This window comes from Plecotus auritus, assembly GCF_963455305.1.
Source record: "Plecotus auritus genome assembly, chromosome: 3".
NCBI lineage: Eukaryota > Metazoa > Chordata > Mammalia > Chiroptera > Vespertilionidae > Plecotus > Plecotus auritus.
Window position 1 is genome coordinate 99,298,969 of NC_137772.1, and position 17,065 is coordinate 99,316,033.

General features: G+C 40.9%; 1 protein-coding gene across 1 annotated transcript in view; it reads left to right on the forward strand.

Moving 5' to 3' along the window:
• Positions 1-15,610, forward strand: part of LHFPL6 (LHFPL tetraspan subfamily member 6) — a 277,681-nt gene extending 262,071 nt beyond the window's left edge. The window contains exon 4 of the mRNA XM_080662519.1: positions 14,537-15,610. Coding sequence (XP_080518645.1) covers positions 14,537-14,655 — 119 coding nt within the window. The 3' untranslated portion in view covers positions 14,656-15,610. The remainder of the gene's footprint in view (positions 1-14,536) is intronic.
• Positions 15,611-17,065: the final 1,455 nt, after the last annotated feature.

Below are 17,065 nucleotides of genomic sequence, written 5' to 3' on the forward strand. Positions count from 1 at the left end.
TAAAGATTTATTTTTTAAAAAAATATCACCTCACACCTGTCAGAATGGCTATCATCAATAAATCAACAAACAACAAGTGTTGGTGATGATGTGGACAAAATTGAATGTTGTGTTGGTGTGTTTGCAAATTGGTGAAGCCACTGTGGAAAACAGTATGGAATTTCCTCAAAAAATTAAAAATAGACCTACCTTATGACCCAGCAATCCCATTTCTGGGCATATATTCAAAGAAATCCAAAACACTAATTCAAAAAGACATATGCATTGCTATGTTCATGGCACCATTATTTGCAATAGCCAAGGTATGGATGCAACTTCAGTGTGCATGAATAAATGTTTGTATAAAGAATAAGTGGTAGATATCTACAATGGAATATTACTCAGCCATAAAAATAAAAGAATGACATCTTAACATTTGTGACAACATGAATGGATATAGAGGGTATTATGTTACATGAAATAAGTCACTTATATGTGTAATCTAAAGAACAAAATAAAGGAACAAACAAAACAAAAATAGACTCATAGCCCTAACCAGTTTGGCTCAGTGGATAGAGCGTTGGCCTTTGGACTGAAGGGTCCCAGGTTCAATTCCGGTCAAGGGCATGTACCTTGGTTGTGGGCACATCCCCAGTAGGGAGTGTGCAGGAGGCAGCTGAATACATGTTTCTTTCTCATCGATGTTTCTAACTCTCTATTCCTCTCCCTTCCTCTCTGTAAAAAATCAATAAAATATCTTAAAACACACACTCACACACAAAAAAATAGACTCATAAATACAGAGAACAAACTGATGGTTGCTAGTTGAGAGAGGGGTTGGGGAGGTGGGGTGAAAATAAAATAAGGGTTTAAGAAGTATCAAAACACAGTTACAAAATAGTCATGGAGATATCATTGGGAAGCACAGCATAGGAAATATAGTCAATCTACACTAATAAAAGAGAAACATGCAAATTGACTATCACTCTGCTATGCCCACCAGCCAATCAGGAGCAAGTATGCAAATTAACCCAACAAAGATGGTGGCGGCCATGGAGTTGGAGCAAGCAGGAGGCTTGGGTTGTCCCCAGTGATGGAGGAAGCCAAGCTTCCTGCCCTCCCCTGGCCGTCCCTGGCCTCCGCTCAAGGAGGTGCTGAAAAAAAAGAAAGAAAAAAAGGAGGAGCTGGAATCCTGGATCACCAGGGGGCGTGGCCAGCCTGAAAACAGCCCTCAGCTCCTCACTCAGGCTGGCCACACTCCCATGGGGTGAGGGTCCCCACTGGGGGGCTTGACCAGCCTGCAAACAGCCATCAGCCCCTCACACAGGCTGGCCAGGCACCCCAGTGGGGACCCCCACCCTGAAGGGGGTGTGGCCAGCCTGAAAACAGTCCTCAGCCCCTCACCCAGGCTGGCCACACCCCCATGGGGTGAGGGTCCGCACTGGGGGACTTGACCAGCCTGAAAACAGCTCTCAGCCCCTCACCCAGGCTGGCCACGCACCCCAGCAGGACTTTCCCACCCTGAAGGGTCTGTGGCCAGCCTGAAAACAGCCCTCAGCCCCTCACCCATGCTGGCCACAACCCCATGGGGTGAGGGTCCTCACTGGGGGGGTTGGCCAGCCTGAAAATGGCCCTCATCCCCTCACCAAGGCTGGCCATGCCCCCCCAGTGGGGACCCTCACCCCATGGGGGCATGACCGGCCAGAAAACCACCCAGAACGCTCCATGCCCCAAGGGAACCCTCACCCTGATCCAGGACACCCTTCAGGGCAAACCAGCTGGCCCCCACCCGTGCACCAGGCCTCTATCTATACTAATAAAAGGGTAATATGCTAATTAGACTGGGAGACCTTTCAGGAGACCTTCTGGACATTCTTCCGGACAAAGCCATGGTAGTGGGGCCAAGGTAGAGGCACTTAGAGGCCAGGAGGGGAGGACAGTTGTGGGTGATCAGGCCAGGATGGGATGGCAGTTGTGGGTGATCAGGCTGGTGGGGGGCAGGGCCATTGGGGGTAAGCAGACTAGCAGAGGGGCCAGTTGGGGGCGAGCAGGCCGTCAGTGGGGGTCAGTTGGAGGTGATCAGGACAGCAGGGTGGAGGGGGCAGTTTGGAGTGAGCAGGCCAGCAGGGGTGCAGTTGGGGGTGAGAGGCCAGTGGGGAGGGAAGGTGGGGACAAGCAGGCTAGCAGGGGGGCAGTTGGGGGTGATCATGCTGGCAGGGGGGCATTTGGGGGTGAGCAGGCCAGTGGTGGGAGGCAGTTGGGGGTGAGCAGGCTGGCAGGCAGATGGTTAGGAGCGATCAGGCAGGCAGTCAGAGGCAGTTTGGGGTGATCAGGCAGGCAGGCAGGCAGGTGAGCAGTTAGGAGCCAGCAGTCTCGGATTGCGAGAGGGATGTCCGACTGTCGGTTTAGGCCCGATCCCTGTAAACTGGAAGTAGGACATCCTTCAAGGGGTCCCAGATTGGAGAGGGTGCAGGCCGGGCTGAGGGACACCCCCCCGGCATGCACAAATTTCATTCACCGGGCCTCTAGTAGTATTATAATAACTATATATGGTATCAGATGGGTACTAGACTTATTGGGGTGACCACTTCATAAATTTTATTAATGTCTCACCACTATTCTGATATAATTATCTAAGTAATTATTTAGATATAATAATTAGTAATATAATATTGAATGTCAACTATAATTACAAAAAACAAACAAAATAAAAATCCATAGTTTATCATAGAATGCTAGATGTTTTATTTTTACATTTATAGTTTCATGTGAAAATTTTCTCATATCTGGTTAATTTCATTCAAATGAATTTCTACACAACATATGTTAAAGTATTGTAAAAAAAAAAACAAAATTCAACTAAATAAATTTGAAGATCTAATTGACTTAATTAAGCAATTAATAAAAAGGGCTATGTCTCATCTAGCAACTAGAAGAGCATGTGGAGGGGTTCATGGTAGAAGGTTTTTATAGGAAGAAGGTGGGGCAAGGGAACTATTAACAAAAGAAAAGAAAGAATTGTTTTAGACCAGGATATCTGCTTTTGAGGGTAAAGGAATGGCAAGGATATTTATCATGCAAATTAATTCTTTCTATTGGGAAAATGGAGAGGGCCCATGTGACAGATTACCTTACTGGTGCTTGACCAGAAATTTCCAGGCTTGTTAATTAAGATTACATTTCTATAAGAGGTTGAAAATGCAATTAGATCAGGCATTAAATCTAGATCTGTTATCTTGGGCTTTTAGCATGAGTGACATCATTTTGGGTTTTCTCTTTAACAATATGCAAGGGATGGTTTCAAAATTATGCAACAGATGTGTGTGACACTCAAGAATTGGTCTTACTAGAACATAAGCTTCATGATACCAAAGACCCTGTCTGTCTTGTTCACTTCTGAATCTACAGTTTCTGTAACATTGCTACACATATAGTAGGTGCTCAAGATTTATTGATTAATGTTGAATACCTCACATTTCATCTACCAATACAGATGACAATTCTGAAGAGAAAGTTTTTAAGTTTCAAGCCCTCTAACTCTATCAGGGGTGGGCAAACTTTTTGACTCGAGGGCCACAATGGGTTCTTAAACTGGACCGGAGGGCCGGAACAAAAGCATGGATGGAGTGTTTGTGTGAACTAATATAAATTCAAAGTAAAGGAGCGGAGGGGAGAGCAAGAGAACCCTCTGCTCTTTCGGCTCCGTGGGCCGGATAGAACAGTCGAACGGGCCGGATCCGGCCTGCAGGCCATAGTTTGCCCACGGCTGCTCTAGATGGTCACACTTAACCCCATCTCTCAGTCACACACAAGGTGTTATCCATCTCTTACTTGAGCAATACTTTAACAAAACCCCAAATGGCCAAATTTCTCCAATACATTTTGTTTCCCATCCCTCTAGTGCAGTGGTCGGCAAACTGCGGCTCGCGAGCCACATGCGGCTCTTTGGCCCCTTGAGTGTGGCTCTTCCACAAAATACCACGTGCGGACGCACACGTACAGTGCAATTGAAACTTCGTGGCCCATGCGCAGATGTCGGTTTTCGGCTTTCAAAAGAAATTTCAATCGTTGTACTGTTGATATATGGCTCTGTTGACTAATGAGTTTGCTGACCACTGCTCTAGTGCAAATACACTCTACTCTGTCCTCCCACATTCTTGGCTAGCTCCTACACATCTGTCAGGTCTCAACATAAATTTCATTTATACCTTAAGGCTTTCCTTTACTGACCACACTATAGAGGCCCGGTGCACAAAATTCGTGCATTCTGGGGGGTCCCTCAGCCCAGCGTGCACCCTCTCACAGTCCAGGAGCCCTTGGTGGATGTCCAACTGATGGCTTAGGGGAGTGGGCCTAAGCCAGGGGTGGGCAAACTTTTTGACTCAAGGACCACAATGGGTTCTTAAACTGGACTGGAGGGCCGGAACAAAAGCATGGATGGAGTGTTTGTGTGAACTAATATAAATTCAAAGTAAAGGAGCGGAGGGGAGAACAAGAGAACCGGATAGAACAGCCGGATCCGGCCCGCGGGCTGTAGTTTGCCCAAGGCTGGCCTAAGCCATCAGTCGGACATCCTTAGTGCTGCTGCAGAGGCGGGAGAGGCTCCCGCCACTGCTGCTGCACTCGCCAGCCATGAGCCCAGCTCAGGGCTTCTGGCTGAGCAGCACTCCCCCATGGGAGTGCACTGACCACCAGGGGAGCAGCTCCTGCATTGAGCGTCTGCCTCCTTGTGGTCAGTGTGCATCATAGCAACCGGTCATTCTGCCATTCAGTCGATTTGCATATTACCCTTTTATTATATAGGATTTCTTGTGATTTGCTCTGTTAGTATCCTAATTTTTTCCTTCAAAACACATATTGCACTTATCATGATATAATTATCTAAGTAATTATTTTTTAATACTTCCCTGATTACACAATAGCTCCTTAATAACAAGGACTTGTATGTATCTTGTTCTGAAATAGATCCCCAGCACCCACTGATTTCTAGTTGGGGTAATCACTTAAATATTTGCTAAATTAATGAACAAATTGAGGGCGAGAGGAAGAGTGGGAGGAAAGGAATCAAGAATCAGAGGTTGGCCCGGCCAGCGTGGCTCAGTGGTTGAGCATCCACTATAAACCAGGTGGTCTCACTTTGATTCCCAGTCAGGGCATATGCCAGGGTTTGAGGCTCAATTCCCAGTGTGGGACATGCAGGCAGCTGATCAATGATTCTCTCTCATCATTGATGTTTCTATCTCTTTCTCTCTCTTTGATATCAATAAAAATATATATGTTTTTTAAAAGAAAGAATCAGAGGTTGGATGACTTACTGTTTTCTTTTGTATTTGCTTAAAACCTATTGAGACATTTGATCCTCCTAGACTGATCATAACCATTTTTTGCTTCTCAGCAGATGTGGTTGTGTGTGGTGTATGCTTTTGCATATTGTTTTGAGGCTACTTTAATGGGCTGACTATATTTATATAATCTGAAATACCAGAATAAATCCATATTAAATTGCCTTTGAATTGCTAATTATTTATTTCATGAATTACTTAGTAAATCAAAGCCTTTATATCTGAACTAGAGAAATATATATTTTTAATCACATTGAACATTATTTGCTCATTTTGGACCTTAGTCAGTTGCTGAATTTTAGCCATAAAATGTATAAATCACAAATTAAATTTGTATTTCTGTGTAATTAGTGGCAATATTTTGTGACATCCTCAAACATTTTCTTCTATGATATACTTTTATTTATTTATTTATTTATTTATTTATTTATTTCAGAGAGGAAGGGAGAGAGAGAGAGAGAGAGATAGAAACATCACTGATGAGAGAGAATCATCAATCGGCTGCCTCCTGCATGCCCCCTACTGGGGATTGAGCCCGCAACCCAAGCATGTGCCCTTGACCAGAATCGAACCCAGAACCCTTCAGTCCACAGGCCAACACTCTATCCAATGAGCCAAATCAGCTAGGGCTACAGTATATTTTTTAAGCACTTTTATTTCAAGGTTTCTTCTTTCTCATTTTTATCTGATAAAGAGTAAGTCTGATAAGTTGACTACATGTTTTATGACACAAACAAACAAGAAAGTCTCCAGAAATATAACAATTATTTTAAAACTAGGGGCCCGGTGCACGAAATTCGTGCACTGGAGTGGGGTCCCTCAGCCCAGCCTGCCCCCTCTCACATACTGGGAGCCCTCAGGGGATGTCCTACTGACGGCTTAGGCCCGCTCCCCATAGGGAGCAGACCTAAGCCGCAGTCTGGCCTCCCTTTGTGGGAGGCGACCGGGCTGATCAGGGGAAGGCGTCAGCCCCATCACCCCACTGCTGCAGCCACTGCCAGCCACCGCAGCTGCCAAGGTGTTTTCATCAACACGGACTCCAGTCCCTTCACCATGAAAAAATGACAACTTTCTTTAGGCATTTTCAAGATGTGTCTTTCATAGGATATAACATTTCTTTTTTTTTTTTTTTTATCCTCACCTGAGGATATGTTTCCATTGATTTTTTTCCCCTTCCTTCTGATCACAGTCTCAGCTCCTGCCCCAGCCTAAAGCCTCTGCCCAAGGTTTTAGGCTTGAGCAGGGGGCACCCGCCCCTCCAATCCCTGGCTCAGCCCAAGGCTTTAGACTTGAGCAGGGGGCCCCCACCCCTCCGATCACTGGGTCGGCCCCTGCTCAAGCCTAAAGCCTTGGCCTGAGGCTTTAGGCTTGGGCAGGGGGGCCCCCCGCCCTGCCTATTGCTGGCTCGGCTCGAGGCTTTAGGCTTGAGCAGGGGGCCCCCACACCTTCGATCGCCGGCTCAGAGTGACCTAGGTGCCAAGGATGTTCCCGAGACCCAGGTACATATGCAAATTAATGGCCATCTTTGTTGGGTTAATTTGCATATTCATTCTGATTGGCTGTGGGCATAGCAGAGGTACGGTCAATTTACATGTTTGTCTATTATTAGGTGCGATGACACATACAACTTAATGAGTCAAAAAGTTGGATTTGCCCCAGGAAGGTGGTAGTGCAGGGAGGGTATGAGACAGCTTGTGCTAAGGGCTCTATTCTTGCTCTGGGCCTTGAAGGGAATGTCAGGGTTTGGGTGGGTGGGTGGGTGGGGTGGGGCAGTTAAACCTCTGACACCTGAAGCAACTTCACAGACCCTTGTTGTGATAAAGAAAAGCAAAAATGATTTTATTCATTTGCTCTTGTCTTAAATTGGGTTCCCCAGAGCAGATCCTTAAATGGGGATTCATGTTCAAGTAATCAAGGAAATGATCCAAGGAAAAACTAGTAAGGAAGTTGGAAAGCAAGGTAGTAAAGGAGTAAAAACTAAGTAAGGGTATATTTTTTAGGTGAGGTCCCAGTCTCAGTCTGAACTCACCAGAGCTCTGGAACATTCATTGCACTACAGAGTTTGTGCCCCCTGGAGACAAGAAAGTGGCTTTCACACTTATGCCAGGGGGCACTTCAGCTCTCTGAATATTGAGGTAAAGTGGCTCTATACTCACAGGTTACTGATGAGGTTTGCACATACATATAAGGTGTTAGGAGCAAAGCAGAAGCTGAGGGATGAGAGCCCAGAGCCAGCAAAATGATCCAAAGGAATTGGGTAGAACATACACATCATCTGCTGCAGTTCCCCTAAAGTTTGAAATGCTGCTATTTTATTGACTTCCTTGCTGAAAAATATTCTGCGCTCTCTCTCTCTCTCTTTGATCCTTTGGTAGTCAATTCTTTAGTAGCTTCTTTTTCCATCTTTATTCAATACTAATCACATATATTATGCTCAAATAATTAGCCTCACCAGCTACTTTTCTCAAGAAAGTGTCCAATAATTAAGGAAGATATAATCATTATGCTTTTCATGTTAGGTCATGGAACTGTTTGTCAGTCAATAACTTGTTATTAATGAACAATTGATTGTGTTCTATGTTATGAGCCCTTTGTTAAATAGACTGACCACAAATTTTGCTGACTTTTTGAAAGATTCTGAAACTTGCCATCTCTTAGTCACCTATTAAATTTTCATCCTAGATTTATTGAATCTAGTTAGAAAATAATTCAAAATGGAATATTCCCAAGAGTCACAGCCACATTAGCCTGTGGTTATCAGCAAATATGATCCATGAAGGGATTCTGTTACCCTTGAAAAATTCTTACACTATCTATCAGTATTAATGGAGGTCATTGTTCCAGTGAAACCATCCCTGAGGTGGAGATGTGATCTTTCAGGAGAAGCTATCATCCTGTTCAATTTTAACACACTCTGCACGAGGCTGTAAATGCATGGTTACTTCTCTCCAAAAGTTCAGTGCCAAAATAGCACTAGAGTGGCTCTTAAAATAAAATTCTGGAATTACTGTGTTTTTCAAGGACAGGCTCTTTGCCTATTTTGCTTCCTTTCTTTCTATTTTTCTATTTCCTCACTTTGAACTCAACATTTATTTATCGAGTGCCTATTATGAGCCAGGCACTGTTGTAGGAGTACAGTGGAGAACAAAATATACAACGATCTCCCCTAATTGACACTGAAATTAAACATATGCACAAGGTATTTACAAACCATGGAAAAGTTCTACATAGGCAGGCAAGTGAAGTGAGGGGTAGAGTGGCTGTGATGAGGCAGGTGTGGAATGGGAGGTATCTTTGTAGAGGCCATTTGAGAAGGAGTCAGATCTGTAGTGATCTGGATGTAAAATTTTCTGGATGGAAGGAATAATGTGTGAAGCACCCAAGCCAGCAACAAGCCTGATATGATACAGAGAAGGCAGCCAGTGTGGTCAGAAAAAAAAGATGAGGGAAGGTAGTTATGAGGTCTTAGAGGAAGGCAAATATCAGTTCATTTAAAGACTTACAGGCATTGAAAGGAGATTGGATTTTGGAGAATTCATAGAGGACTTTCTTTAAGTTAGAGAGGGACTTAACTTTTTTTTTTTTTTTAAGAAAGCTACCTGATTTGTTGTTGGTGATGTTGTAAGTAGAAGCAGGGAGACCAGAAAGCAATGAGGGCAGGTAAGACTGCCCAGAGGTGCTGCAGACATTTGATAAGTGATATGACACTGTATGAATTTTGGAGAGAGAACTAGAAAGGGCTTGCCACTTAGTAACAGTAAATCTTTTATCAAGTTATTGAACTTTCCTTGGCCTTACTTTTTCCATCTGACTGATTGGGGTGATACTCATTTACCTATTCACATCATATTCTTCTGAGGATTAAATACACTAGTATTTCTTTATTGTAAAGCTCTTCTAACAATTTAAAACAAATAATAATCAATAAGTAAATCAATCAATAAGTTGCTATTTTAAAACTATTATTATCATTGGATATTGGAAAAGAGAAATCAAGGATGGCATGTAGGTTGAGAACTGAATAACAGCTTATTGTCTGTGTGCATAGGTAATGCCCTAGAGTACTTTTGAGATGTGGAAGCCCTTAATCAAATTTTGCCTCTCTACTTATGGTGACAAGCCAATGACTCACTTAACTTTGCCTCACCTAGCGTTCTAATCTGTAAATAGGTCACATGCTACCTACCCCTCTAGTAAACATCAATAAAGATATGAAGTCAAATTGGATGCTACACCTGTCTTTATATACTTTGACTAGAGGCCCAGTGCACGAAATTTGTGCATGGGGGGGTGTCCCTCAGCCCAGCCTGTACTCTCTCCAATCTGGGACCCCTCGAGGGATGTCCGACTGCCTAAACAGGATCAAGCCTAAACAGGCAGTCGGACATCCCTCTCACAATCCAGGACTGCTGGCTCTCAACCTCTTACCTCCCTGCCTGCCTGATTGCCACTAATCCCTTCTGCCTGCCAGCTTGATCACCCCCAGGGGTGGGCAAACTTTTTGACTCGAGGGCCACAATGGGTTCTTAAACTGGACCGGAGGGCCGGAACAAAAGCATGGATGGAGTGTTTGTGTGAACTAATATAAATTCAAAGTAAAGGAGCAGAGGGGAGAGCAAGAGAACCCTCCGCTCTTTCGGCTCCGCGGGCCAGATAGAACAGCCGAACGGGCCGGATCCGGCCCGCGGGCCGTAGTTTGCCCACGGCTGCCCTAACCGCTCCCCTGCCAGCATGATCGACACCTAACTGCTCCCCTGCCGGCCCAATTGGCCCTAACTGTCCTCCCCTGCAGGCCTGGTCGTCCCCAACTGCCCTCCTCTGCCAGCCCGGTAACCCCTAATTGCCCTCCCTTGCCAGCCTGGTCACCCCTAACTGCCCTCCCTTGCCAGCCTAGTCACCCCTAATTGCTCTCCCCTGCAGGCCTGGTCGCCCCCAACTGCCCTCCCCTGCAGGCCTGGTCCCCCCCCCCCCAAGTGCCCTCCCCTACTGGCCTGGTCTCCCCCAGCTGCCCTCCTCTGCCGCCTGGTCACCCCTAACTGCCCTCCCCTGCTGGCCTGATCACCCACAACTGCCCTCCCCTGCAGGCCATCTTGTGGCAACCATCTTGTGTCCACATGGGGGTGGCTATCTTGTGTGTTGGAGTGATGGTCAATTTGCATATTATTCTTTTATTAGATGGAATAGAGGCATTATTAATGAACAAGATAAAACTACCTGACTTGTAAAACAGGGATAGGGTTTTCAATCTATGGCTTATTATATGTTTAATGAATATGAAATTCAAGTATGTTGGTGCATGTGTTTATGTCTAATATAATGTGCAAACAAGAACAAAAGAAAAGAGAGGAAAACAGTTGTTGCTGGAGTATTTTCTGATCAGATTATAAGACTAAAAGATTGATTAAAATTGGTAAAGAAAAGACAATGTTTCATGAGAGGTATAGAAGCCTTCCATTCTGTGCACTCTAAAAGAATAACATGGATGCTATAAAAATAAAAATGATTAATGAATACAGAAACCCATTTAATTATCTCAGGATATTTTGAGTCAGTGACTTTTTATTCTTACAAGTTGTACAGGTTTGAGTCCTAGCTCTGAGGGCATCTTGGTTGCTTCAAAGTTTTGGAAATTATGGATAAAGCTGATATTAAAATCCATGTGCAAATTTTGATGTGGACATAAGTTTTCAGCTTTTTTGGGTAAATATCAAGGAGTGTGATTGCTGGATTGTATGGTGAGAATATGTTTAGTTCTTTAAGAAAACTTCAAACTGTTTTCAATGTGACTGTGATATTTTACATTCTTACCACGAATGTATGAGATGTTCTACATCTTTGTCAGCATTTGGTGGTGTCAATGTTCCATATTTTTGCCATTCTAATAGTTGTGTAGTGGTATCTCATTGAATTTCCCTGATGGTATCGGATGTAGAGCATAATTTTATATGCTTATTTGTCATCTGTATGTCTTCTTTGGTAAGGTATTTGTTACGACATTTAGCTCATTTTTAATGAACTTGTTTGTTTATTTGATTGTTGAGTTTTAAAAGTTTTTTTTTTTGTCTATTTTGAATAACAGTCCTTTATTAGCTGTGTCTTTCGCAAATATTTTCTCCCAGTCTGTGGCTTGTAGTCTCATTCTCTTGATACTGTCTTTCAGTTTTTAAATTTTAATGAAGTCCAGCTTATCAATTAGTTCTTTAATGGCTTTTACCTTTGGTGTTCTATTTGGAGTCATCACCATACTCAAGGTCATCTAGGTTTTCATTTAACTTATCTTCTAGAAGTTTGGGGTGTTACATTTAGATCTATGATTTATTTTGAGTTAATTTTGTAAAGAGTGTAAGGTCTGTGTCTAGTTTCTATTTATTTATTTATTTATTTATTTATTTATTTAGCACATGGATGTCAGGTTGTTCCAACATCATTTGATGAAAAGACTATCTTTGCTCCATTGTATTTTCTTTGCTCTTTTGTCAAAGATCAGTTGACTATATTTATAGGGTTCCATATCTTGGTTCACTCATCTGTTCTATTGAGCAAGTTGTCTATTCTTCACCAATTACTGGAGATTTAAGGTAAGTCTTGAAGTCAGGTAGTGTCAGTTGACTAACTTTGTTTTTCTTCCTTAATATTATGTTGGCTTTCTGGGTCTTTTGCCTCTCCTTATAAACTTTAGAAACAGTTTGTCAATGTCCACAAAAAGCTTGCTGGGATTTTGATTGAGATTGCATTGAATATATAGGTCAAATTGGGAGGAACTAACATGTTGACAATATTGGTTCTTCCTTTCTATGAACATGAAATACCTCACCATTTATTTAGTTCTTTGATTTTGTATATATTTTGTTAGAATTACATCTAATTATTTTACTTTTTGGGTATAATATGAAGGTATTGTGTTTCCAATTTCAAATTCTACCTGTTCATTGCTGGTATATAAGGAATAGTTGACTTTTATATATGACCCTTGTATCCTACAATCTTGCTATAATTGTTTATTAGTTCCAGAGCATTTTGTGGATTCTTTCACATTTTCTACATAGACAATTATATTATCTACAAAGACATATTTATTTTTTTCCCTAAATTGTATAGCTTTTGTTTTCTTTTCCTGCCTTATTGCATTAACAAGGATTTCTAGTTCATATTGAAAAGGAAAGGTGAGAGGATACATCCTTGCTTTGCACCTGATTTTAGTGAGAAAGTTTTGAGTTTCTCACATTAACTATGATATTAGCAATAGGATTTTTATAGAATTTTTAAACAGGTTGAGAAAATTCCCCTCTATTTTACTGGCAATTTTTGTCATTAGTAAGTGAGTGATTTGTCAAATACTTTTCTGCATCTATTGACTTGATCATGTAATTTTTTTTAGTCTATTGATGTGATGGATTGTATTAATTAATTTTCAATTGTTGAACCAGCCTTTATGCCTGGGATAAATATCACTTGGTCATGGTGTATAATTCTTTTTTTTCTTTACTGATTAAGGTATTACATATGTGTCCTTATCCCACCCCACCGCCCCCCCCCCATTGCCTGCCCACTATCCCCAACCCCTACTCATGCCCTCACCCCCCTGGTGTCTGTGTCCATTGGTTATGCTTACATGCATGCATACAAATCCTTTGGTTAATCTCTCCCCCTTACTCCCACCTTCCCCTGTGTATAATTCTTTTTTATATGTTGTTGGATTTAATTTGCTAATATTTTGTTGAGGATTTTTGGATCTATGTTCATGAGAGATGTTTATCTATAACTTTCTTTTCTTGTAATATCTGTGTCTGGTTTTGGTGTTAGTGTAATGCTGGCCTCATAGAATGTCATTGATTTCTACTCTAATTCTTATTTAGAAACCTATGTTTCTAAAGTGGAAACAGATAATTAATATTAGACATTTTTTTCTAATATTTGCATTCAATTTTCTTCTAAGTGCTGTTTTTACTGAAACCTGCAAATTTTGATAAGTTGTGTTATTTTCACTTGGTTCAAAATATTCTAAAATTTCTCTTGATATTTCTTTTTTGGCACATGTGTTATTTAAAAGTGTGTTGTTTAATGTCCACAAATTTGGGGAATTTTCTAGTCATTTTTATGTTATCTATTTCTAATTTAATTCCATTGTGATCTAAAAGCAGACATTGTATGATTTATATTCTTTTAAATGTGTTAAGTTTTTTTTATGGCCCAGAATCTTAGTGAATATTTCATCTTCATTGAGAAGAATGTGTATTCTATTGTTCTTAGATGTAGGCTGTCAATGTAAATTATATTTAATTGATTATTGGTGTTGTTGAGTTCAACTATATCCTTACAGGCTTTTTATACCTGCTGGACCTATCCATTTTTAATAGAGGGGTATTGAAGTCTCCAACTATGATAATGAATTTATCCATTTCTCCTTGAAATCTGTCAGTTTTTACCTCACATAGTTTGATGTTCTATTGTTAGGCGCATACCCATTTATGGATTAGTATGTCTTTTGGGAGAATTGACTCCTGTATCATGCTTTTTGTTATCCCTGATAACATCTTGCTTGGAAGTCTGCTTTCTCTGTAATTAATATAACTGCCCCTGTTTTGTTTTGTTTTGTTTTTTACTAATTGTATTTTTAGTATTGTGGATGTTATTATTAGTACAAGTACTAAGCCAAGTCTGAGAGATCATTTGGACCTTGTCATTATGTTCTCATTTACATGGTGCTTTAATTTAAAGGTGAGTGTTGACCTCAGAAGAACCTGAGAGTTTTTCTTCTCCAGTTCAAACATTTAACAATTACATGTAAATAGCAGTATTCAATTCAACATAATCCTTCAGATGGGTCTCCTCCATAGAGTGGTTCTTTTCAGAAGGATTGTATCTATTTTGAATTTTTCCTAAGGTACCTCATTATGCATATGAGTTTGGTTGATTTAAATTCGATTTAATAGCTTCATCTTTTCTATCCTGATAATTGCCTTTCTTCCTTTTCTTCATTAGGACTGTGGCCATTGGAGGCAGGAGGCATAGGCCTTAAGATCTTTCTGAAATGCAAAGAAACCATTCTTGCGTTCTTCAGTCTTGAGATAATTTTCAGCATGTGTTTTCATTCCATTTGATTGAGTGTACCACATTTACAGTGGGTATTTCAATGTCACTTCTGTCCATTAGGAACACACATACAAAATCATCCTGATCTATGCCTGCTTTCTCTTTCCTTCTTGTGTCTCTAGGTAAGTGTGAAATCGGCTGGGCCTACTACTGCACAGGAGCAGGTGCTGCTGCTGCCATACTTCTGTGCACGTGGCTGGCTTGCTTCTCTGGCAAGAAACAGAAGCAGTACCCATACTAAGATGGAGCCACCAAGAAAAAAGAGAGGAGAAGATGGGCTGAAGGGGCTTGGAGGTACTAAAAAATCAGGCTACTTTCAAAAGATGGAATAGTGGTTCTAATTAATACAACGCTAATGAAATAAAATCCAATGGAATCAGAAACATTATATATTGTGGAAGGGTTGTACAAGATTTATAAAAGAAAGAGCGCTTAGAATGATAGAAAAAAAAAATGGACCAAAGGCTAAAAATATTGAGGAGGTATTAGTTGTTTCTATTCCATAGAATATTATTAATGTAGAACATATATGCAGGCAAAACAAATCTATATATGCACACAAGGGTTTTAGATTTTTTTTTAAGATAAGGACTCAGATCATCAAAAGGGCTAGTAGAAACAGTATTATGTTGAGAAGTCGGGTAACCTGCAGATGTTCCCTGTAGGTCATGGCGCTTCTGAAAGCACACAAGCACATAAAGACATACACATTCACACATATGCCCATGCACAAACATATAAAATTGTCACAAAGACTGTACAGAGGTTTAGGTATGCATTACTCCTCTGTTTTTAATACACATTTAAAATGCTGTATTGTCACTTTATAAAGCATACATTAAACCTAATAAATGTACCAATAAGCCACTCTATCAGTATTTTGTATATTCTGCATAAACTTTTTATGCCCTCAATATGTTGTCACTGTTTATGCAGATCTTTACAGTTAAGACTTTGTGTTTCAATATTATTCAAAACATGCTTCATTTCTCTGAGTAGCTTCTGCTATGATATACTTATGAAGTAAAGGGGAATATTTCAATCCTTTTTTTCAGGCATTAGATCTTGTTTCTTTTGTCTATTACTATACTGTGCTGTACCACATTTATTTCAATATTCACTTTGTAAAAAAAAAAATGCTATTTTGTTTGTATTTGAAAAACCCTGTGAATAAACTGTCTCTTTAATCAATAACTAAATGAGTCATAGAGTCTTAAGTTCCCTGATTTGCTTCTTTAATCTCATAAATATAGCCTTTTGACTCCAATGGTCCTGTAAATTTTTCTTTTTCTTGTAAGGCCTCAGATTAATTCATGGAATATTAAAGGTGAGTATGAGATAGTTCCTGCTTTCAACTTCAATGCTTTGCAACCAGAATTCTAACTTCCCGTTCATTGCACTTCAATCACGATTAAATTTTTATGAGAGAAATTTCTTGTTTATTTAAGATTACGTTTGAGAGGCAGTGAGAGCCAGTTCGTGGTTCAGGAGGTGTCGGGGCCGACAGTCTCCTGGATGACGAGAGAGTCACCACAAGCTGCATGTGACCTGCTGCTCCTTTGCTTTCTACATGTGCTATATCTTCAGTACTTCTGTGCTAGGGAAATTTCACACCTCTCTTGCAGGAATCTTGGCCACTTGAGAAAGATTATCTCACACTCCTGATCCCAGCATAAAACCTTGGCTAAAGAGAAAAATTTTGACCCTTTCATGACTCCCTAACAGAACCAAGTCCTTCAGGAGCCAAGATTTGCATACTGGATGATGGATAGATTGTTTTATTAGGCAATGCTAAGATATTGCATCAGATCCTTAAAAAACTTCAGTTATAGTTAGTTTCTAAATTATGTACTTTCCACATTTGGCTATTTACACATATAACTATATTTTCTGTTCTCTCTATATAATTTTCACCTTAACTTGAATAACTGAATATCATGCTTGCTTCTGGTATTTTTAATCACCCAGGGTGAGGATTCATGCTGCCCTGAAAGAACAATGCAAGAATCTGGCCAATAAAATTCTGGGCTTTTTGAGGCTTTGTTGCTATGGTAAAAGTCACTCTATTCTCAAATGCTTAATTCATAATGTGCTGAATGTAACTTGATTGTGTCTTGTCCACTGAGCAGGGGATTCACCACTCTGGGTTTCCTGCAGAGAGGGTAAGATGGCACTTTGCTTCCTCAATTAGACCATCATTTTCCTGTACTGCTGGTGCTTTTCAATTTTTTTTCATGGCACTTTTCCTGTCTCAGTAGTATTATGACTTCTTAGCTCCCATTATCAAGTTAAAGTCCTCTATGGAATTTATTAAGGTCTAATTTCTGGAACAGATTTAATGACAACCTTATCATTTTTATATAGTTTTAATGATTTTTTTAAATTTATCTTTATTGTTGAAAGGGTTTCAGATGAGCCCCCTTTTCCCCCATTGACTCCCTCCCCTGACTTCCATCTCCTGCCCAGGCCTCCACACACTATTGTCTGTGTCCATGGGTTATGCATATCCTATCTAATAAAAGAGTAATATGCAAATTGACCACACCTCCACTACACCCACAAGCCACACCCACCAGCCAATCAAGAGTGAGTATTCAAATTAACCCAACAAAAATGGCTGTGGCCATGGAGTGAGCAGGAGGCTTGAGTTT